The 23,211-nt window shown below is 39.1% G+C and overlaps 1 protein-coding gene across 2 annotated transcripts in view; it reads left to right on the top strand.

Annotated features, from left to right (window-relative positions):
• The window catches only part of tulp3 (TUB like protein 3), a 28,306-nt gene that overhangs the window by 3,710 nt on the left and 1,385 nt on the right, over positions 1–23,211 (top strand). Inside the window, exons 2-11 of one of the 2 annotated variants that reach the window (XM_053237191.1) lie at positions 7,348–7,389; positions 10,070–10,121; positions 18,147–18,309; positions 18,859–19,044; positions 20,143–20,273; positions 20,362–20,553; positions 20,900–21,012; positions 22,290–22,407; positions 22,490–22,588; positions 22,942–23,113. In XM_053237191.1, coding sequence (XP_053093166.1) covers positions 7,348–7,389; positions 10,070–10,121; positions 18,147–18,309; positions 18,859–19,044; positions 20,143–20,273; positions 20,362–20,553; positions 20,900–21,012; positions 22,290–22,407; positions 22,490–22,588; positions 22,942–23,113 — 1,268 coding nt within the window. Of the gene's footprint in view, positions 1–7,347; positions 7,390–10,069; positions 10,122–18,146; positions 18,310–18,855; positions 19,045–20,142; positions 20,274–20,361; positions 20,554–20,899; positions 21,013–22,289; positions 22,408–22,489; positions 22,589–22,941; positions 23,114–23,211 lie in introns of both variants that reach the window. The other variant, XM_026919515.3, reaches the window with a different exon arrangement.

Raw genomic sequence — 23,211 nt, 5'->3', positions numbered from 1 at the left:
CTCTTCAGTCCTTGGTTGCAGTTGTACTAAGTCGGCTGTCGGTGAGCACGTCATATTATGCGTTCTTAGGGGCCGTTTACACGACAATGTTTTCAGCCAAAAACGGGAAACTTTTTATGCGTTTTATCTGTTTGTTTACACGACAACGGCGTTTTGGGGACTGAAAATTTTTTTTTTTTTGAAAACAGGTTTCAAAGTGCAAGTTTTTGAAAACGCCGCCGTTATCGTCTCCATGTAAACACGCAATACGGGAATCTTTGAAAACGGTGACGTCATGCGCGTGCGTAGTACGTGTTCGGTATGTAGACATGCGCGAACAAACATACACAACAATGGCGGAGTACATGGTAGTGTTGTTGCTGCTCGAGAGTTTGCTAACGCTTCTTCAGCAAAGTGTGGATTTACTTCACCAATATTAGAACCAACCAACGAGGTGACAGCGCCAACTACTGGCCTGGCGTAGGTAATACAGCGTTTCTGGCCATTATCGCGGATATGTGTAAACGCGAATCGTTTTGAAAACGTTGTCGTGTATACGTGAAACTTTTTGAAAACGCAAGAGAAAAACTTTTCCGTTTTTCACTACATCGTTGTCGTGCAAACGTAGCCTAAGACCATCGATCTTAAAATGAGGCCAGTGTAAAGCTGGTTTAAGGTTACCAAGTAGGGTAGGAAATAATGACTTCTCATGAGCTTATGTAGTGCGCTGTCCAAAAGGTTAGGACTTGGAAAAGTGTGAGTGGAAGCTGAACAATAAGCTACCAAAAGCGTGAGGCTGGAGCAGCCTGTAGACATCATCTGTTGCTACAATCATTTAGAAATGCAGAATGTTGAGTGTCTGAATTGTGTAATAATTATACTGTAATTGCCAGCTGCTCAGTTACACAGTGGTTGCTTTGCTCTGTTACATGTGATTAGGATACTGTTACAAGTAAGAGCGAGCGCTCTAAGTGATATGAATGAGCTCATAAACCTGTGGTCACTGTGACCCGCCATTTTATTTTACCCGCATTTACAACTGTGGCAGCTTACAGTTGGAGCTGTTTCAGGAGCTGACACTGATATCAGCATTGCAAAGAGGCAAAGAAGAAAAAGAAGATTTTACTAATTTGCTGAGAAACAACAACAAACTAGTTGAGCACAACTGTCTATTGTGGGAAAGTCAAAGGGCAATTCTGTGTAAATGTCAAAAAATAAAATCGTGAGCACAGGAGAAAAATTACGTTTAAAATGTTCACTCATGTCTTTCAATTCAATTCAATTCACTTTTATTTATATAACATTTTTAACAATAGACACTGTCACAAAGCAGCTTTACAGAAATATATAAATTCAGGATAGAAGTTTAAACTTATAAATTTATCCCTAATGAGCAAACCAGAGGCGATGATGGTGAGGAAAAACTCCATGAGACGACATGAGGAGGAAAACTTGAGAGGAACCAGACTCAAAAGGAAACCCATCCTCATCTGGGTGACACCGGATAGTGCCATTATAAATCATTCCCTTCTATAACTGTGTACTGTATGGTACAATTGTGTAAACAGGAAATTCATTATAGTTTTCCCATGAAGTCTATTTTGTTGAAGTTGTCAACAGTTCACTGATGGAGACTTGAGTGCAAAACCGTTCGTGGGAATTGCAGTCCTAAGGCCATCATAGCAAAACTTTTCATATCAAGTGCAGTTCAAAGCCATCTTCATGGTTTTTAAATGGTACCACCCACAATAATCTCATGTATCTTTAGGCTGTCCATGTGGGCCATCCTCAACAGCAGCGAGTGATTTTCAAGTGATGAGAACTCCAACCTGATGTAGGGCATCAGGATGGATCAGGCAGGTCCAGAGAGCAGAAGGTGTCAGGATCACTGATATCTCACGAGTAGCCTGTGTAGCTCAACAGAAAGAGAGAGAGAGAGAAAGAGAGTAAAAGGGAGAGAGAGAAACACAGATTATTAGGTATGCTTATTGTCCTCTAATGGTTAAGGACAATGTACTTTGCATGCAGAGTGTAAGCAGGGACTCCGGCAAGACTAGCCGTGACAGCATAACTAAAAGAGAGAGCCAGAAGCTAACACAGACATGAGGAGACCCTGGGACATAAAGCAGCAGCCACTCCACCTTCAACAAACCTGAGTGAACGTGTGAGAGTGGGGGGGGCGACAGCATCCAAACATCCCAGTTCACCACAACACTCTATGCATGTGAACCCTCCAGACCTGCCCCTGTACCTAAGAAATATGATGTGATTTCGGCCTAGACTTAAACACTGAGACTGTGTCTGAGCCCCGAACACTAACTGGAAGGCTGTTCCATAACTGTGGGGCTTTGTAAGAGAAAGCTCTGCCCCCAGCTGCAGCCTTCAGTATTCAAGGTACCAACAAAGAGCCTGCACCTTTTGATCTGAGTATGCATGGCGGATCATAAAAGACCAAAAGTTCGCTCAGGTACTGAGTCACGAGTAGGTCAATAGTAGTATTTTATAATCAGTGTGAAATTTGATTGGGAGCCAATGCAGTGTGGATAAGATAGGGGTGATGTGGTCATATCTTCTGGTTATAGTAAGACTCTCGCTGCTCTATTTTGGACTAACTGGAGCTTGTTTATGCTCCTACTGGAACATCCAGACAGTAAGGCATTACAATAATCCAATCTAGAGGTAACAAAAGCATGAAGTAGTTTTTCTGCATTGTGTAGTGACATTACATTTCTTATCTTCGCAACATTTCTGAGATGAAAGAAGGATGTCCAAGTAATATTATCTACATGAGCTTCAAAAGAAAGACTGAAGTCAATAATCACACCAAGATCTTTTACTGCTGCACATGATGAAACAGAAAGGCCATCCAGAGTTATTATGTAATCAGAAAGCTACTTCTAGCTGCATGTTGTTCTAGTACAAGTACTTCGGTCTTGTCAGAATTAAGTAAGAGAAAGTTAATAAGCATCCAGTTTCTAAGCTGGTGTCTGTCATCTGGCTTTGCTGAAACATACAACTGTGTGTCATCAGCGTAACAGTGGAAGCTAATACCGTGTTTATGAATAATTTTGCCCAGAGGTAGCATATATAAAGAAAAGAGCAGTGGGCCTAAAACAGAACCTTGCGGAACACCAAACTTTACCTTAATATGTGTAGAGAAGTCACTATTTACATTTACAAACTGATAACAATCAAATAAGACCTGAGCCAGGAAAGGGCTGTTCCCTTAACGCCTACAACATTTTCTAGTCTATTGAGGAGAATAGTAGGATCAATGGTATCAAAAGTTGCACTAAGGTCAAGCAACACAAGCAAGGAGACACAACCCTGATCAGAGGCCAGTAGTAGGTCATTTACCACTTTAACCAGCGCTGTCTCTGTGCTATGATGATCCCTAAATCCTGTTGATAGATTTCATGAATGTTATTCCTATGTAGCTATGAGCATAACTGCTGTGCTACAACCTTTTCTAGGATCTTGGAGATAAAGGGGAGGTTTAATATTGGCCTATAGTTAGACAACTGACAGGGGTCGAGGTCAGGTTTTAAATTTTTTTTTTTCATGTCTTTCACTCATATGTCACTGTAATATAAGTTCTCTGGTCAAATTATACAACATTGCATTGTTTATACATGGAGTAGTTTCAGACACGTCACATCCATAACGTCAGAGCAAGAAATATTATAAAAAAATCTATACTTTTCATGTTCATTCAAGTCTCTTTCTTGTTGAAAAAGTTTCTAGAAAATGTGTCCGTTTGATGTCACACCCATAATGCTGATAAATCGCTGTGTATTTGAAACATGTAAATCAGTACATGAATTTTTAACAATCTCCTGAAATATTCTCAAGAGGATAAATGACAACACATGCAAATTGACTCCTGAGCTTGTCTCTGCTGTGAGACATTTTCTTAGCCGATGTGAGCGCAAATGACACGTCCATGATGCTGGAATTGCTCCAAACAAAGTGAAGTTACGTAGTTAAGTCTCTTACACTACAAATTTTAGAAGAAAAGAAATTTAATCTTTAGAAAAGAAAAGATAAACAAATTTTACTCTGAAAAACATTAAACATTTAATAAAACATTAATATTAAACATTTAATAAAACATTTTACAGTTTTAAAGAGTAAGTACAAAATTTTAACATCAAATCAGCTGCTTTCTGCCAGTTGATAATTATTTAAAAAATTTTTTAAAGCAATATCATGATATCTCAATCTTTAATTTATCACAATGTTATTATTATATCGTCATATCGCCCAGCCTTAGACAGAACGTATTTTCTACATGCATTGGTGCATGTTGTCTGTCAGCACACTTCACATCGAAGTCAGTGGCAACAGATGTGTTTTTGGTGGATACCAAAAAGTCCTTGAACACAGCCTTAGAGGCTCCCTGGAAGTAAGTGTGTGTGTGTGTGTGTGTGTGTGTGTTTCACCAAACACAGAGCATTTAGTTTTGGAGTCATTCAGATTCTGTGCCATACAAAGAACCATTTTTCTGTTACTGTGTATCACTTTGCTTTCCTATTGATTTACTGTTATGTGTGTGTGTGTGTGTGTGTGTGTGAGAGAGAGAGAGAGAGAGAGTGAGTGTGTGTGTGTGTGTGTGTGTGTATGTGTGTGTGGGGGACCTGTACTCTGTTGGGATTTCTACTGGAACCTTTTTTAATTCTGGTCTTGTTTTGCTCTGCGGGTTTTTGTTAATTACTCCCGAAGGTGTCTAGCTGATACAGAAAAGCGACCGTTATACACACTTGTACGCAAAAAGCCATGCCCAAAGGTGTGTGTGTGTCTCCCAGCAACGCTGCGATGCTCCCTCTGGTGGTTTCTTTGTTTGGAAACCATCTCTCCTCACCGCACTCTGTAGAAGAACATGAATGGAATTAGTGCTATTAGATGTTGATGATACTGAAAACAACAACAGCACTCTGGTGAAATACTCCATTTTACCAACTCGGGTATTTCAATATCAGATGTGGCGTTAATATGATTATCAATGTGTGTTAGAAATGTGGCTAGAGAGGGAATGCCAGAGAGTTTGGATAAATATTTTATCAGATTTCAGACGCATAAAGATGATGGTGAGTCCCATGATCAGATTAGCTTGAACGAGATGATTGAGGTTTTTTTTACAGTAACGTTTCCATGTGCTGTTTGCTCACCGGAGGCCTGGGTGTCCAAAGGATGTTTGAAAGGTGTTGTTGCCATAGTGATGGCCGGGACTCCGGGGGAGGGGGAAGATGATGGAGCAGGGAGGAGGGGACGACCTGAGTGCAGGTGAGGCTGTCTGATCCAGTCGAGTCAGGACTATACTCACTCACAAGCTCACTCACGCGTGCCATGGATTCAGTGAAAACATCCTCTCGGCCCGTCTACAGCCGCTGGTCATACAGGTACATGCGTACAACCTGCGCAGAGCAACTTTGTTCTTACTTAGTTAGGAAGTTGTAGTACAAGATCTCTCTCCTCGTTGTTTAATCACGTCAGCTTGAAAAATGTTTCTCGAGCAAAATGGTCGTTAGCTGGTTTGAACTGCAGTAACGGAGGCCAGATGGTTTCTGTGCTTTAATTTCAATGAGATTTTCGAGTTGGTGGTTTAGCTACAGAATACACCTCAGGTTTGTTGCACAGGATTGTGTGTATGTGTGATATGTTCTCACCTGAGCAGTGATGATGGGCTGTCACTGCTCTAAGTGTGAGATCACTACAAAACATCATCACAGCAGCGGCGATCATTTGATCCAGCACTACGGCTGAGCGATACGACGATATACCATCGATACTGTAATAAATTATGTCGGGATACACCTTTCGGAGATATTGCAGACATTGTGATAACTTTTTTAAACACTGGAAAAAAAAGTAGCAATAACAAACTGATTTGATGTTAAAACCTTTGAAATTGTAATATGTATTTTTTTAAAATGTATTTTTAAAATGCATTAAATTATTAGAATTTTTTGTAGGAACTGTAGACAAAAAAGTCTGAGACCACATTGAAAATCTGGGACTTTTTTCATTTAAAATTGGAAATAACTATAAATAAAAATAAATATAAATGTTCAATATCTCAAATATTTAATTTTCAAGATTCTGCACTATTTTTAGGTCCCTATTTACATGTAAGCAGATGTGTGATATTGACCGTGTTAACTGCTGTGTACAAAAGATCAGATTTTCCTCATGTCTGATCTCTTCTATTGAAGCGTGTGATCAGACGACACTCCGGTGGATTTGATCTAAAATGGATCATAAAGTTTTACACAATCTTGTGGAGTCCGTGCCAGGGGACGAATTAAATACTAAGACACTCTGAAATTCATGTCAATATTTCAAAGATTTTACTTTCATTACATAATTTGTAATGAAAATTGTTGGATTAAATTAGAAATGAACGCAAAATAGAAGCATTTTCACTAGTGCATTGGTTGGTTACCAAACTTATGTATCATGATACATAAAGATCATGATATGATATTTTTGAGACCCCGACGCAGCACTGTGCGCATACATACACTCTTTAGTTTCTGACTGTAAATACTATTTGTGAATATTATAATGAAAATATCTTGTCATTTCATTATCATGAGCAAACTGAAACCCTCCCCTTGCTGTTATGAGTTATGTTATGTCTGTTTTTCACTCTCTTGTGCTGTGTGATCCTCTCTGTGTGATTACATGCCGCAGTAGCTCATCTAGGCAATTCTTTGTTTATTTCACACCTATTCACTCCTCTTTTTCTCACACTATTGTCCACATTTGTGCTAAAAATGCAGTATCTGGATCAGATAGTATTGTTATGCTTATTAGTTCTGTTCTCGAATACAATTTACTTTGAGCACAAACGAGCGTGGATGTGAGAATAATTAGGTGGAGGATGTGCTCAAGTCACACTGTTCTCCCTGTGCAATGATGGTGCATTGTTCAGTTTTCCAGCAGGATAGTGTGTGTGTGTGTGTGTGTGTGTGTGTGTGTGTATGTGTGTGTGTGTGTGGGGGGGTGTGTTTGAGGTGTATGGCTCAAGGCTAAGGGCAGCTCCGGGCTATAGCATTTTTTTTTTGCGTAGGTATCCATGGTTACCAAGTAGGTGTCACAACGACGAGGCTTGTGTCCTCTGTGTCAGACACACACACCATGAAACATTCATACAGTGAAGCCTTAAGTCAACGCACAGCACTATTGTTTTAGAGGAGAATCCAGGCAGCATGTTGGGCTCACAGCAAAAGACAGAGAGGTACAGGAGGATCTCTGTTCTACTGCATTAGTGACCGAACAGGAACGAAGCCTCATAGCGTCCTCACTAACTTCATGTATTGTGTTTGTTCTTTTTATGTCTGTCTGTTAATGACTTTGGGAACAAAGACCCTCCAGCTCGAGCAGCTTCTCCTCCACTGCCACTGCCAGGTGAGACAGACACACTTCCACTACACTTCCACTACATTTCCACTAATGTCATCACACTTACTTGACAGTTTTACTCTCGTGCATCCTAGCTATGAATAGAGCTTAACATTCAGGTGGAAGTTTCAGTATAAAATTGGGGAGGAGCAACACAATGATTAAAAAACTTGTTCCCCTCAAACTCATTTTAAATAAAAACCATGATTTCCAGAATAATAATACTTGCAGACTAAATAAGAATATTCTCAGCAATTATCAGTGCCGTATATCGATATATTCTTTTGTTTTCTAGCAATTAGAAACGGCACCATTGCCTAGCGTATGTATCGGGACGACACTAGGAAAAAATGGTGGATCGGATATCAGGTCCTGTAACAAACAGCAAAGATTGGAATTGGGTTTGGAAAATAAATTTATTTGTGGAACTGGAAATGTTTGCATATAAAGAGACTTGACTTTTTTTTTCTTTTGTGAGGGTTGAGTTTATTATATTTATACTTCATACTTAACTGAGAAGTATTTCAGTTAAATAAAAAAACAAGTTAAAGCTCAGTAGTTAGTAGAAAACAGTATCAGATGGGTATCGGTATCAGCTCATACTCAAGGTTGGAAAAGAAAAATGGTACCATGTCTTCTGTAATAACAATCCTTCAACTCTGTCTTACAGCTCCCATCCCTCTTGACACCATTATTAGGGCTTGTTTGGGCAGGTTTCAGAAAATAAATTAAATTGCACTACTTGGTACCTCAAGGCCAATTTAAAGCACCATCATTTAATGTGCTGCTCTGGTTGAGTTCATGATATTGTTTACTCTTTTCATGTCATGGCACGTTTTTGTGTCAGAAGCCCTAGAAACATGTCCAAAAACACTGTATTAAACCCACAAACAAGGCTTAAACCTTCTTAACACTCACAAACACACTTCATATACACTACATGGCCAAAAGTATGTGCACCCCTGACCATCACACCAAAATGTGCTCCTTCCCCAAAGTGTTACCACAATGTTAGAAGCACACACTTGTATACAATGTCTCTGTGTGCTGTAGCTTTACAATTTCCCTTCACTGGAACTAAGAGGCTCAAACCTGTTCCCACATGACAATGCCCCTGTGCACAAAGCGAGCTCCATGAAGACATGGTGTGTGAAGGTTGGAGTGGAAGAACTCGAGTGTCCTGCACAGAGCCCTGACCTCAACCCCACTGAACACCTTTGGGATGAACTGGAACACCGACTGCACCCCAGACCTCCTCGACATCCCAACATCAGCGCCTGATCTCACTAATGCTCTTGTAGCTGAATGAACACAAATCCCCACAGCCACGCTCCAACATCTAGTGGAAAGCTTCCCAGAAGAGTGGAGCTCATTATAACAGCAAAGTGGGACTTTGGGTTTTCCTAGTTGGAGGTCGGAAGTTATTAAGTACAACCTTTAGTCGAATGCAGTAAAACATCCTGAGGCATTCTTAGAGGTTTCCTAGCTATCCTTTAATGTCTCATAGTTCAATACCATACGATTTTATTTGTATAGCACTGAGACAACACGTTGAAAAAAACATGAGGAGAACCAGACTTAAAAGGGATCCCATCCTCTTTTGGATGATATCGGACAGTGGGATTATGAATCATTACAATATTCAGATGTAGAAGAGCAAAGGTACACAGTATTAAATGTATTGAAATGATGTTCAGTAATTTGATTTCTTTAAGTCATTTTGTTACAACTTTGGAGGTTTGCTTAGGATCATTGTCCTGCTGGAAAACCCAGTCATGACCAAGTTTTTTTTTTTTTTTGCTGATGTCTTGAGGTGTTGCTTCAGTATTTCTAGATAACCCTCCTCTCTCATGATGTCATCTATTCTTTAAAGTCCATCAGTCCCTTTTCCAGCAAAACACCCCCACAACATGATGCCGCCACCCCCATGCTTCACATTTGGGATGGTGTTCTTCAGATTAAAACCCTCGTCCTTTTTCCTTCATACATAGCGCTGATCATTATGGCCATTAAAGTATCACTGCAGTATTTAGGTGTAGAAGAGCAAAGGCAAATTGTAGTAAATGAAGTGACATTATGTTTGGTACAATATAGTGTAATATAGTGAAAGAGTCATAGAATGAGCACAGGACAGTCTTTATGAGTACAACACATGTTTGTAGGAGGTGCAAAACTACAGTATCCAGGTGAGATTATGCACTGAAGCAGAAGTAGAAGTCGTGACGAAAGCTTCAGATTAGGGAAGCAGAAGCAAAGTTAGTCAATGGAGTCATTCTTCTACATATTTTAGATAATCAAAGCTGCCACATGGATCCAGACCTCAAAACCCAATTAATATACCGTAATAAATACACAGAAAAAAACAGACTCAACAATATTTTACCAAATCTCACAAGTACCCTTAAACTGTACTGAAAGCACTGTAATGTCTCAGTGTCTTTTTGTTACTGATCCAGCAAGTCGTCTGAAACCCAGCAGGTCTGAAATTTTAATGAATGCCGAGATATCTATCCTTGTGTGGTGTTAGTGTTGTGCGGTTTGGTCCAGGAGTACGGCCTTTCATTGAAGCCTGGTTATCATTACTATAAATACTATGATGTAACTGAGGCCTTGTTTAAAACCATTTTTCACAAGTTCTTTATGTGTAAATGTAGATAAATGATTAAGGAACGTTTTTTGTTTGCAGTTCTCTGAATGATGACGGCAATAGCTTGAGACAGCAGAAGCTGGAGAAACAGGTGAGAGAAACTGATATTTTATGTACAGTCAGGTCCATGAGTATGTGGAATTTTGGTAATTTTGCCTCTGAACACCACCACGATGGATCTGAACTGAAGCAATCAAGATGTGATTGAAGTGAAAAATGTGTCACTGTTCAAATATTTATGGACCTGACTGTGTGGTTTTGATTTTATTATCATTAAGGTCACTGTATGTTCCACCTGCCTGTGGGATTTCCAACAAAATCTGTTTATTTATCTTTGTAGCCTGTAATGTTTTATTCATTCTATCAGGTGCTTTTTGCCTTAAGCATCTCAGTTCTCCCGAAATCTGCCACTAATCATATAAAGTCTGTGGAGAATATATATACACAGTACTGTGCAAAAGTCTAGGCACCCTATTTGTTTTTTAGTACAAACTTTGTTATAGATGTTTATTTTCTGACTTCTACATTATTGATTCAGTACAAAAACATTTTAGATTCCAAACATTAGTTTTCCAGCACAAAATGAAATGTTACAGAAACATGTTTGTATGTCAGTAAAGAAAGCAGCAGATTCCATAAGAGACACTTTTCAGATAAAAACATAATGAAGGCTGCTGGGTTTCGCTGCAGAAATAAGAAGTGAGTCGACAGTCAAAGTCTCCAGAAGAACTGTGGCTGCTTCTGCAAGATGCTCAGAAACACTTCCAGCTCATTTCCTTATAAAACTGCACACACTGCACCTCAGATACTGTTTTATTTTTTTAAAAAGCGAAGGATTGTCACATCAAATACTGACTTTTTTCATTTATTACTGTTTACTGCTCTTTATAGTATTTTTTAATGTAGAAACATTTAATTTCATTATTTTTGAAGGCGTCTTTGCTCTATAGCATTTCTTTGCATGTGCCTAAGACTTTTGCACAGAACTGTATATTTAAATAATTTGACATAAAATCCTGTGGCGGCTCGTCCATGTGGGCAGACACACACCGTTTATATCAGCCATTCAACAAATGTTAATCATCCTCATTAACATTGTTAAGTCCTCATTCACAACTCCATACATTTTAAATTCCTTTTAAATACTAATTACCTCTTTTGAGTGACCAACAGTTAAAAAAAAAAAAAAAAAGTAAACTAATTTCAAGCTCCAATTCTAAACCAAACAGCTTCTAATTTACAAAAAATGAAAATCTAAAAATATAAATACAATACAATAATCGCTTAAAATATTTGTTAAATAAAGTGTTTAGAATTCTGCCTAGAAGCATTTTGAAAATAGATTTTACTGATGTAATAATAAAATTCACTTTTTTAAAACTAGTTTTTAGCACAATGCAAAAATGTATTAAAATCTGCCAAGTCAATACACAGTCAGAGGGAATTCAGGTCTATTTAATGGTAAGTGCGGTTTAGGATGTGGCCCAAATGTTTGTTTCATATAATTACATGCTGCATTTCATCCGTATTAGAGAATTACGTTATGTAAATTTATTGTGACCAGTGTGATTATTGTAAAGTACTCGGTGAAGTAATGAAACACCTCAGTCGCTGTGCTAATCTCACGGTGTGCTGCTGTGTTGGCTTGTACCATCTAACTCGAGCTAGCTAGCTAAAATACAGTGTAGAAGATACAGAGCTATCACGTCTGGTTGCTTCTGACATATGTATTTTACCCTTCTGTGTAGCCTCCATGTGCTACATTATATAATTACTCAATCGTGTTCATTGTGAAACATAACTCTTTAAGGGTGATTTTGAGAACAAGTGTTCAGGTACTCATTTGGAAACACTGACAAATAAAGCCTGTTAATTTCTATTCCACATTCAGTCATTCTTTTGACTTTGTGGTTTGTTTTGTTGCCTGATGTTTTTTTTTTTTTTTTTTTTTTTTTTTGGTCTGAAGATCTTGGCTTGGATCATGCAAAGAACACATCCAACAAACAACACATTATTTATATGCAAGTGTATATCTAACACTGTGACAAAACCCATCTGCTATCTTCATACCAGTGACATGATGCAAACATCCTTTATCCTGTAGGAAGTTGCCATAGTTCTTCCTGTATGTGTTGAGTAAAACCTTCTGAGTTGTTCTGACTAAGGTTTTCATCTGTGTCACTCATTCACTCTCCTCCACTCATCTTCTTTCTCTGCTGTCTCCAGTCATCTTCTCTCCATCTTTCTGTCTTCATTTCAGTTTTTATTTGTATAGCGCTTTTAGCAGTGGACATCGTCACAAAGCAGCATTACAGAAATTCGCATATACAGTCAATATGTATCCTTAATGAGCAAGCCAGAGGCAATGGTGGCAAATTAAATCTCCCTGAGACATTGAGAGGAGCCAGACTCAAGAGGAAACCCATCCTCGTATGGGTGACACAGGATAGTGCGATTATAAATAATTTCTCTTCTATAATTGTATACTGTAGAGTCAAGCAGTGCTATGTGTGTTAAAAGGAACTTGAGTATGAGCATCAGAGTCATTTATACTATACCATCAAAGTGAAGTTATAGAGTGTTTTTAGCAAGTACAGTCTTTAGGCTATCCAAGTAAGAGGATTCACAGCCATCTTTAGGGTGTCCATGTTGTACCATCCACAGCAATCTCATGGTGATCTTTAAGCTATCCGTGCAGGGCCAACCTCAGCAGCAGCTAGTGAACTGTCAGGTGTAGGAAGCTTCAAGGAGAAGTAGAGCATCAGGATGGATTAGGCAGGTCCGGAGGGCAGAAGGAGGCTCTTCACTGGTACCTCATCAGGCAGCAGGAGTAACATGTGTAGCTTGTCAGAGATAGAGAGAGAGAGAGACCCATCCCAGTTCACCAAAACTCTTTATACCCATGAACCCTCCAGATCTGCGCCCTTACGTAATAGAAAAGCTATTAACAAAAGGCTTAACTAAATAAATGTGTTTTCAACCTGGACTTAAACACTGAGAGTGTGTCTGAGCCCTGGACACTAAGTGGAAGGCTGTTCCATAACTGTGGGGCTTTGTAAGAGAAAGCTCTACCCCCTGCTGTAGCACGCACTATTCGAGGTACCAACAAAGAGCCTGCACTTTTTGATCTGAGTATGCATGGCGGATCATAAAAGACCAAAAGTTCGCTCAGGTACTGAGGCACGAGACCATTTAGTGCTTTATAGGTCAATAGTAGTATTTTATAATCAGTGTGAAATTTGATTGGGAGCCAATGCAGTGTGGATAAGATAGGGGTGATGTGGTCATATCTTCTGGTTATAGTAATGACTCTCGCTGCTGCATTCTGGACTAACTGGAGCTTGTTTATGCTCCTACTGGAACATCCAGACAGTAAGGCATTACTGTAGCCTTCATTCTGGTACTACAGCGCGAGACCCTTTAGTGCTTTATAGGTCATTAGTAGTATTTTATAATCGATGCAAGATTTTACTCGGAACCAGTGCAGTGCGAATAAGATAGGGATGATGTGATCATATCTTCTGGTTCTAGTAAGGACTCTGAACTATGCTTTTTATTTTTAACTACATTATCTCTCCAGGTTGCAAGCAGCTGTTTTCCATACATAAAATGTTAATTGTTGATGTGGTTTTGGAGTAAGTGGCTGATTTGATGTACAGAGACATGGCTGGACGTGACTCCAGTGGGGAGGGTGGACGTAAAGCATGACAGTTGTGATTCTGTCATACAGCATTTACATATGCTTGCAGTGCTGTTTGTCTGGTTTTGCACAGATTTGGGAAGACACTAATATACAAAGCTGGTTTATTCTGGGACCATGCAGCACTTTTTTAAACTTTAGTATGGGTCACTGATGAATAAGGATTTTAAAAGGACAAATTTTAAATATACAAATCAAGCATATATTTGACAGATGTTGAAACATTTGTAATAAAAGTGAATTTAGCACTTTTTCATCAACATTAATTGGCCATGGTCTTAAAAATGATCATGCCGTGTGAGCGTGATTTGCCCTAAATAATACTCCATTTCTGTGTTTCTTCCTGTCTGTTTTGTCACTTGAAGATAACACAAACTTTTCCAGCTTCTTTCTTCACTGATAGCTAAAACAGTAGCATTCAATGTTGTCACATAAATTTGCATGACATATGATCAATAAGAACAGAAGGTTAAAGTTCCTGTCATGTTGGTAATAGTTCTCTTTTTTAACATATTTAAAACCTTTCTTAACTTGAAGATACTCAACTCTTGCTTTAGGGAGAGAGTTAACCCACTGCCTGTGGCATGCAGTTTTCTTCTTCGCTTCTTATATATATGTAATTCTTATATAATACATATAGTGTATGTATTATATTAATTTATGCATTGTATGTATATTATTATATGTTAGTTGGAGTGTGTGTTTATGAAGGGTCTGGGTTTTAAATGTGTAGTATAAAAAAGTGAATCAGTTAAAATCAGTTTCCTTAACATACTGCAACTAGATGGTTGTATTGTGTAGGTGAGAGATAAGTGCAATAAGGGCTCCATGTATTTGAGTCACAGTGAATGTGCAGGTCACTGTGTGTTTGTGTGTGTGTGTGTGTGTGGGTTTGTAAGTATATATATGCCACACATCCTGGCCTATTGTGATCACAGCCAAGTCACTCATCTGGTATTTCTATTAGATTATTAGATATTTTTAGCTTCATAATGGTACTGCTTGAGGTCTTACAATATGGGGCTATAGCTATATTAGGCTAGGTTATGTTAAACTTTGTTGTCATTGCCAGAGTATGAGTACAGAGACAATGAAGTGCAGTTAGCATTCAACCAGTAGTGCAAATAGCAAATAAGTTAAATGAGGTAATAAGGTTATGATGCAGTGTACAGGTCAAGGTAAACAGTATGATGTGTACCAGTAATGCAAATGGCAATGAAGTTAAGTGAAATAAATAAGAAATATGGTGCAGTAAGTTGAGATAAACAGTATACAGGTAGAAGTAAACAGCATGATGCATGCAATACGGTGCAGTGGATACATACATTGGATAAAATGCAGATGTACAAATAGCAATATTTGCAAATAACGGTCTGATATAAATAATTGTAGTAATGACAGATAATTGCAGTAAAGTGCAAGTACTTGCAAATAATTGCAGATAATAACAGTAATGTGCAATACAGTATAGTATGGTGTTTAATGCTAATGTGTAGTTATTAGGTGGAGGCTGGCAGTTAACGCTTTGAGATCAAAAGATGAATATGGGACGAGAGAGGACCTTTCTTCCTAAAGATATTCCTTCAGTTGGTGTTTTGATGATGGTGGTGGAGAGCACTGAACACATCTGCCGAAAAGCTTCCATATGTGTTCAGTTGGGTTGAGATATGTTGACTGAGAAGGTCATAGAATCTGCTTTACCTCAGTTTCCTTCTCATTACACCATTGAGTGGGCCCTCGAAGAGGCCACTGCCATCAGGATAGGAGTGTTTGATCACAGGATAAAGGTAATCAGTCAGAAGAACTTTGTATCGATTTTCAGCGACCTTTTCCTCTAAGGGGACAAACCATAACAGAGCCACCAGTTTTAACTCTTCTGGGAAGCTTTCCACTAGATGTTGGAGCGTGGCTGTGGGGATTTGTGTTCATTCAGCTACAAGAGCATTAGTGAGGTCAGGCGCTGATGTTGGGTAAGGAGTCTCCAGTTCCAGTTCATCCCAAAGGTGTTCAGTGGGGTTGAGGTCAGGGCTCTGTGCAGGACACTCGAGTTCTTCCACTCCAACCTTCACACACCATGTCTTCATGGAGCTCGCTTTGTGCACAGGGGCATTGTCATGCTGGAACAGGTTTCAGCCTTTTAGTTCCAGTGAAGGGAAATTGTAAAGCTACAGCACACAGAGACATTCTATACAATTATGTGCTTCTAACTTTGTAGCAATAGTTTGAGGAAGAAACACAATATGGGTGTGATGGTCAGGTGTCCACATACTTTTGGCCATATAGAGTAATTGTATATTTTCTTTTTGAGAACACACTTATCTGTACTTTACTTTAAAAACATTTATAAAGGTTGAGCTAACTATGTTCATTCATTTGAATAAAGGATGCATTTGTTTAGTCCCAAAGTTGGTAATAAGGTAAGCGCTGTGAGACAGAAGAAGAAATGAGGAATTGGACTTTTAATATTTGGAACATATTGTTACATTTAAACTGTCAGTGGCAAAAATGTCCTCACAAGAATGTGTAAAAGCACTTGGACAACTGAGAGAGAAAGAAAGGTAAATCAAGGACAGAGGCGTCTTTGCTCAGCCTCTAGATCCTGTTTCTATAGGAGCATGTGCTTCCTTTTAACTCTGCACTGAAGGGAAGTGCAAAATCTGTTTTGCCTCTTCTTTTGTTATCAATGCCCAAGTGATATTTCCCTCCACACAATTATTACATTAACATCATGAGATGTATCAGAGCAGTGTTTTCAGTATGATATGCTGAGTTTACGATGATTTATGATGGTTGCTGTGCTTTAGCTACCCAAATGCCGAATTTAGAAGGTGAATTTCCGGGAAGTATGTACACTCACTGTCCACTTTATTAGGAACACCTGTACACCTGCACATTCATGCAATTATCTAATCAGCCAATCATGTGGCAGCAGCACAGTGCATAAAATCATGCAGATACAGGTCAAGAGCTTCAGTTAATGTTCACGTCAAACATCAGAATGGGGAAAAAGTGTGATCTCTGACTTTAATAGTGGTATGGTTGTTAGTACCAGATGGGCTGGTTTGCTTATTTCAGAAACTGCTGATCTTCTGGGAATTTCACACACAACAGTCTCTAGAGTTTACTACACTTTACTACTACTACAATTTAGAGTTTAATTGTGTACTAAAATGTTTTCTGTTTGTGTGCGTGTGTTTGTGTGTGTGATACAGAAAGATAGAGAGGGGGAGAGAGAGAGATGATTGATTTTAGATTGCCAAGTACAGTTCCCTCCAAACTGCAAGGCCAATTCTTTTGTTTTATTATTTTTTTCTTTGCTCATGATCCAGAGCATACAAGCTCATCGGTTAAGCATGGTGGAGGTAGTGTCATGGCTTGGGCTTTTATGGCTGCTTCTGGAACAGACTCATTAATCTTTATTGATGATGTAACTCATGATGGTAGCAGCAGAATGAATTCAGAAGTCTACAGAAACATTCTGCCTGCCAATTTACAGAGAAATGCATCCAATCTAATTGTGAGAAACTTCATCATGCAGCAAGACAACGACCCAAAACACACTGCCAACACAAAAAAAGGTTTTAGACTGGCAAAGTCAATCACTAGACCTTAACCCAACTGAGCCACATTTCACCTCCTGAAGAGGAGACTAAAGGGATAGACCCCAAACAGCAACTGAAGGAAGCTGTGATACAAACCAGGAGTAACATCACAAAAGAAGAATGCAACAGTTTGGTGATGTCAGTGAGTCACAGGCTTGATGCAGTTATTGCAAGCAAAGGACACGCAACAAAATATTAAGTGTAATATACTTTACAACTATCTGTTCCAATACTTTTGCTCACCTAAAAATTTGTGATCTGCCACCAAAGGTGCCATGTTCTAAGTTGTTTAACACATCTAGATGTAAATATCAGTAAATAAAAGCTGGAATTCTGATCTTTTGTCTCATATTTATCTTTTGATCTCAAACTCAAATGTTTTCAGTGTATAGGAAAATCTAATGAATTGGCCTTTGTTCCAATACTTTCGGAGGGGGCTGTATGTCTTGTATGTTTAGTGATGGTTCCCTGTTTTATGTGTGTGTTGTGTTGTGTTGTTCGGGGCTGTCTGAATGACTGAACCTTTTGTGATGGCTCTGTAGATTTGGACGTTTCATTTGGTTGTGATAAGCTTGCAGTGATGTGGGTATGAATCTTAGTGATCTGCTTCACACCTTTGGAGAGTAGACTTTAGGCCCTCTGGCTTAAAGCACTATGTGCGCAGTGCAGATTCACTAAATGCTACAGGATGTGACAAAGTATTTGCCTTCGTATTTTTGAAGTCAGAAAAAGGCCACTCATTTGTAGTTGATCACTCTTCCAGCATCAGTGTTGTTGTTGTGTGTGAAATATCTGCGTTTCTGTTGATATATAGAGAGCGCTGTTGGAGCAGAAGCAGCGACGAAAGCGCCAGGAGCCATTGATGGTGCAGCCGAACCCAGAAGCTCGTCCACGCCGCTCTCGGCCGCGCCGCAGTGAGGAACAGGCTCTACTTGTCGATTCCCGCCTCAGCATCACCAATGATGTCATCTTTGATGGTAAGGAGGGGGAGGGATCAGGCATAGCATATGTACACTTAACTCCAGAATTATTTAGCACCCTTTGTAAAGATGGATTAAAAAAGGTTGGAAAAAATGTCTTTAACTTAATCTTACACTGAAAAATGGAAATCTAACCTTTAACTGAGGCAAATTTATTTTAAAAACATATGAAAAAATAACCACACGGCAGTGTCAGTGTGTCAAGGAGGGTGGTATAAGGTGATAACCTCAAGCAGGCTTCAAAGGTGAATGACCCATTCTTTGCATTAGGGTCAGGGCCTGCGGGGCCTTAGTTCCAGTGAAGGGAAATTGTAACGCTACAGCATACAAAGACATACTACACAATTGTGCGCTTCCAAATTTGTGGCAATAGTTTGGGGAAGAACCACATATGGGTGTGATGGTCAGGTGTCCGCAAACCTTTGGCCATATAGTGTATGTGTGTTTATCATTATTGGAATGCAGGGCAGGTTCAGGCACCCACTTTTCTCCCAGCATCACAGGAAGCTCAAGTAGTGGTGTTAAATGGTTCTTGTCCTCCAGCAGGTATCGATGGACCTGCAGCTTTTTTGGGTTCAGAGGCTTCTGATCTGGGCACAAAGATCCAAGTGCAGTCAGTCAGCCCGCCACAGAATCCCTCTCCCCCTCCATCTGAGGAGCCTGAGAGAGATGGAGACACTGAAACATTGCTGGAGCCCAAAACGGACATACACACACTGCTACAAAGACGGGGTGAGTACAGAAGTACACACAGTACACCGCTGGAGCCAAAACAAACACACGATGGCTGCTTCTGAATATGAGCCATGTACTGTCTGCACTCCAGTGTTTAGTTAAGAGCGTACTGTAGGAAAGTCAGTGAGTTCTGCTCTCTGTCATTTACCAAACTCTCCTCTGAGGACCCTGAATCCCAAATTAGCCCACACTGTTTGTAAATCCAACAGCAAGTTATTTGAGCTGAACTTTGTTTTTTTTTTTCTCTGGAGGTCTCTAACACAAACTCCCTCAAAATTCTGTTTCCTTTCTGTGACTAAATTGTGCTTCTCTTTTCTCTGTCACTTTACAGTTTAGACTTAATTTATATTAAAGGGATTTGGAATTTCTCCTTAAGTTATTTGGCTAAACCAGTCAAAGACTTCATACTGTATAGACAATAACAAATTAAATATTTGAAACTGGAAATGATATGAAAATGAAACTGAAACGATACCTTCGGGGTAGTACTGAATTTTCTGTGGCCTAAACCCATACATTAGAGATTAAAGACTTGGGCTGTCATTTACTAAAGGGTTGCGATAATTAAGGTTGGTGAGAAATTTAGCACTCACAGTGCAGGAATGGTGATTACATGCACAAATTAATACGACCAAAGGGCAAGTACAAAGTTTGCAGCAGCTTGTTTCCACCAGTTGAAGAAGATTTTCAAAATAGTGACAAAATAATGTACTGTTGTAAAGTTACGTTCATACTGGATGCTCACTACACATTCACACCCCTGACAACAACATTTATTGTACTGAACACTTTTATTCACGTATCGTATGTATGTTTTTTTTTTTTTTGTTGCAAATAATCGCAAATAATAATTGATAATCCAAATAGCTAGTTGATGCCAGCTGCTCCAGACCGCATTTTAACAGTCTAAAACCTTTCACATTAGCATTAAGTTCAATTTCACTGTCTGTGGACTAAATCGGACGGAGAGGGGAACTCTGGATCTCTATTTATGAATTGGTTAGAAGGTTATTATTATTATTGAGTCAATAACTGGACCGGTGTTGGCACATACCCAAGAATCTCATTTACTTTATTGATTTATTTTCTCCCCAGGACTTTCAGACAGCATGAACTATGATGAAGTCAGTGATGATGATAACGATGATGAAGACAGAGCCAGTTCTCTTTCCCCTAATACGGAGTCCACACGTCCTGCCTCCGCATCTAGCACCAAGTCCAGCACAGTAAGCCCTTAACTCTGTACACACATAAATACACTCACACAGGTTTTTGTTGTTGTTCCACTGATGCATTTTGACACATTCCTGTTAGGAGTGTGTGACTGTGGCCTCACCCACGGCAGAAGGCCCCTCCATTGAGGTGGACAATCTGGAGGAATTTGTGCTGCGACCGGCCCCCCGTGGCGTTACAGTAAAGTGCCGTATCACGCGTGATAAGAAGGGAATGGACCGTGGGCTATACCCCACCTACTTCATGCACCTGGAGAGAGAGGATGGCAAGAAGGTTAGAGGGTTGAGAGTGCTCAGTTTATCAGAGTGTACACTGTTTATCTCTTATGGTCAGCTAAATTTGGAAAAGTGGAAAAAAATGCTTTGTGCTAAACAAACATAAAACTATGTTTGTACAGCGAACAAGTTCAAGGCATTTTAAACCACAATGATCTGTATAAATATGAAACAAAAATGCAAGTTCATGTTACATGACCTCCATCTATTTATTTGCACTCGCAACTATGCACACACAGCTGCTACTAGGATGATTGAGATAAAATCTATTATTTAAACAAGTTGAGAATTAAATATAGACTGTGTTGTTTCTCTCTGGCTTATTTTGTTTTTGTCTTTCTCAGTTGTTCCTGTTGGCTGGTAGAAAGAGGAAAAAGAGTAAAACCTCCAACTATCTGATATCAGTAGATGCCACAGATCTGTCTCGCGAGGGTGAGAGCTTTGTGGGAAAATTGAGGTGCGTACTTCTGCCTAAACAATCAGTGAGAATGCTCTCTGTGTGCATGTCTCCATATCTGCACAGCTGCCTCTTAGGCCTTACGCCAGCGTACGTGCACATAATGTAACCCGGTTCAATAGGGGCAGAAAATAAAAAAGACTAAATGAAAGTTCTGCAGAAAGAAGAGAGAGAAGAAGGTAAATCGAAGTAAAAAAAAAATCAACCACGTATGGGGTAGTTTGGGATCTTTCAGATTTTCTCCACAGAAAACATGTGGATATCGCATATTACAAGAGATTATATTTATTTACTCTAAAATTCTTGATTAAACCCATGGAAGAGGAGTCACTTTCTGGGTACACAACCAGACACACTTCGCTTCCTAGACCACTGTAGAATATTATGAGTTTTATGGCGCACACATCCCCGTTCTTCCCCCAAAAGAGGGATAAATTCTGTTGTGGTATTTTTTTTTTTTTTTTTTGCATGAATCCTGTTTTCCATGACAAAAACTGTTTCCAAACAATTTTTCACAGCATTTGAAGTATCAACATAGAATTTATGCGCTAAAAAGAAAAAAGATTTATGTCGACGCTTGTGAAATTATATTTTTATTGAAATTTTGTTGATAATTTGCAATAATTTACTTTTCCATCACCTATATCAGTAAACATTTCAATGCGCTAAATCTTTTTTCGCAAAAAAAGTCCTTGGATGGAAATGTAGCTATTGGTGAGAAAATGAGCAGGAATGAAACAGATGCACTCCTGAGAGCTCCTGTGCCTCCATTTGCTGGTTTCCTTTTGCTGCAGTGAACTGTTTGTTTGGGGAAAAGCTAGAAACAGGGAAATTCACTTCTATAGTCTTCTTGTACACAAAGGTAAAATCATGATAATGATTAAAATGTTTGGTGTAAAATTCAAACTAACACATGTCTGGGTGTACAACATTTTCCAAAAATATCTTCTGGACTTTTTTTTCTTAAAAGATTAGTGATTATTTGGTTCTCTGCCGCACCTGATTCAGTTCATCAAGAGCCACAAGGCTTAAACATTTAAAGAAATCAAAGGGAAAAGCTCTCGCATACTAACTTCCTTTATCTATTTGTTTAAGTCTTGCTCATTTCCTGACCAATGATTTGTTGTTAAGATCATTAAAAGCTTCATATTTTGCCATTTTGGTTATCTCTCTCTCTCTCTCTCTCTCTCTCTCTCTCTGTACATGCCTTACTCTTCACAGGCTATTTCTGCCTTCCTTATTATTTACTTGTGTCCTTCTCTTAAAATGTACTTTAGATCGAATCTGATGGGGACTAAGTTCACTGTGTATGATAACGGAACAAACCCCAGCAAGAACTCTGGAGCTCTGCTGGAAGAGAGCAACACACGGCAGGAACTAGCCGCTATCTGCTACGTAAGTATGGACACACACTCTTATTTTGGACAGGCCAGAATCACAGCTAGGTGACCATACGTGTTATATTCTTTCTCTGTAGGAAACCAATGTACTTGGATTTAAAGGCCCACGCAAGATGACCGTCATCATCCCCGGCATGAATATGAACTTCGAGCGGGTTCCTGTTCGTCCCACGAATGTGAGTTGTTTCTTTTTTAAATCTCTGTTCTCTTTGTCTAAAGTTGTGTGAGCCAAACATATTTTTGGTACACTTATTGAGGCAAGTATAAAATTATCTGTCGTAATGGGATACTGTCAGTGTCTCAGTCAGTGATAAAGTTAACTAAATCCACATGCACATATTTAAGTAGCTAACAATTTCGTATAGGCACCGCTTACTTTGCTCTGTTTGTAGCAGTAAAATATTATAGGCTCATTAATATTCACCTGCATTCAGAGATCAGGTTTTATAGGGTTTTTTTTAAATGCAAATGGTCCTGCTTTTATCATGCATTATTTCTTAGATGTTTTTAATTTAATTATTGTTAACAGGATCAAGAGTCTTTATTGAGTAAATGGCAGAATCGCTCACTGGAGAACCTAATCGAGTTGCACAATAAAGCTCCGGTGTGGAACGACGATACACAGTCCTATGTGCTCAACTTCCATGGAAGAGTCACACAGGCTTCTGTCAAAAACTTTCAGATTGTCCATGATAATGATCGTGAGTACAGTAACATTTGCTTATATGTCTTCAGACGGCTGTGTGCTCTTTTCCTTTTCTCTTCCTCCAGCACTGTAATCGTTATTCTTACTATATTT

This window comes from Pangasianodon hypophthalmus, chromosome 9 (assembly GCF_027358585.1).
Source record: "Pangasianodon hypophthalmus isolate fPanHyp1 chromosome 9, fPanHyp1.pri, whole genome shotgun sequence".
Taxonomy (NCBI): Eukaryota; Metazoa; Chordata; class Actinopteri; order Siluriformes; family Pangasiidae; genus Pangasianodon; species Pangasianodon hypophthalmus.
The sequence above is the reverse complement of the archived record's forward strand: the minus strand, read 5'-3'. Positions and strand labels throughout refer to the sequence as shown.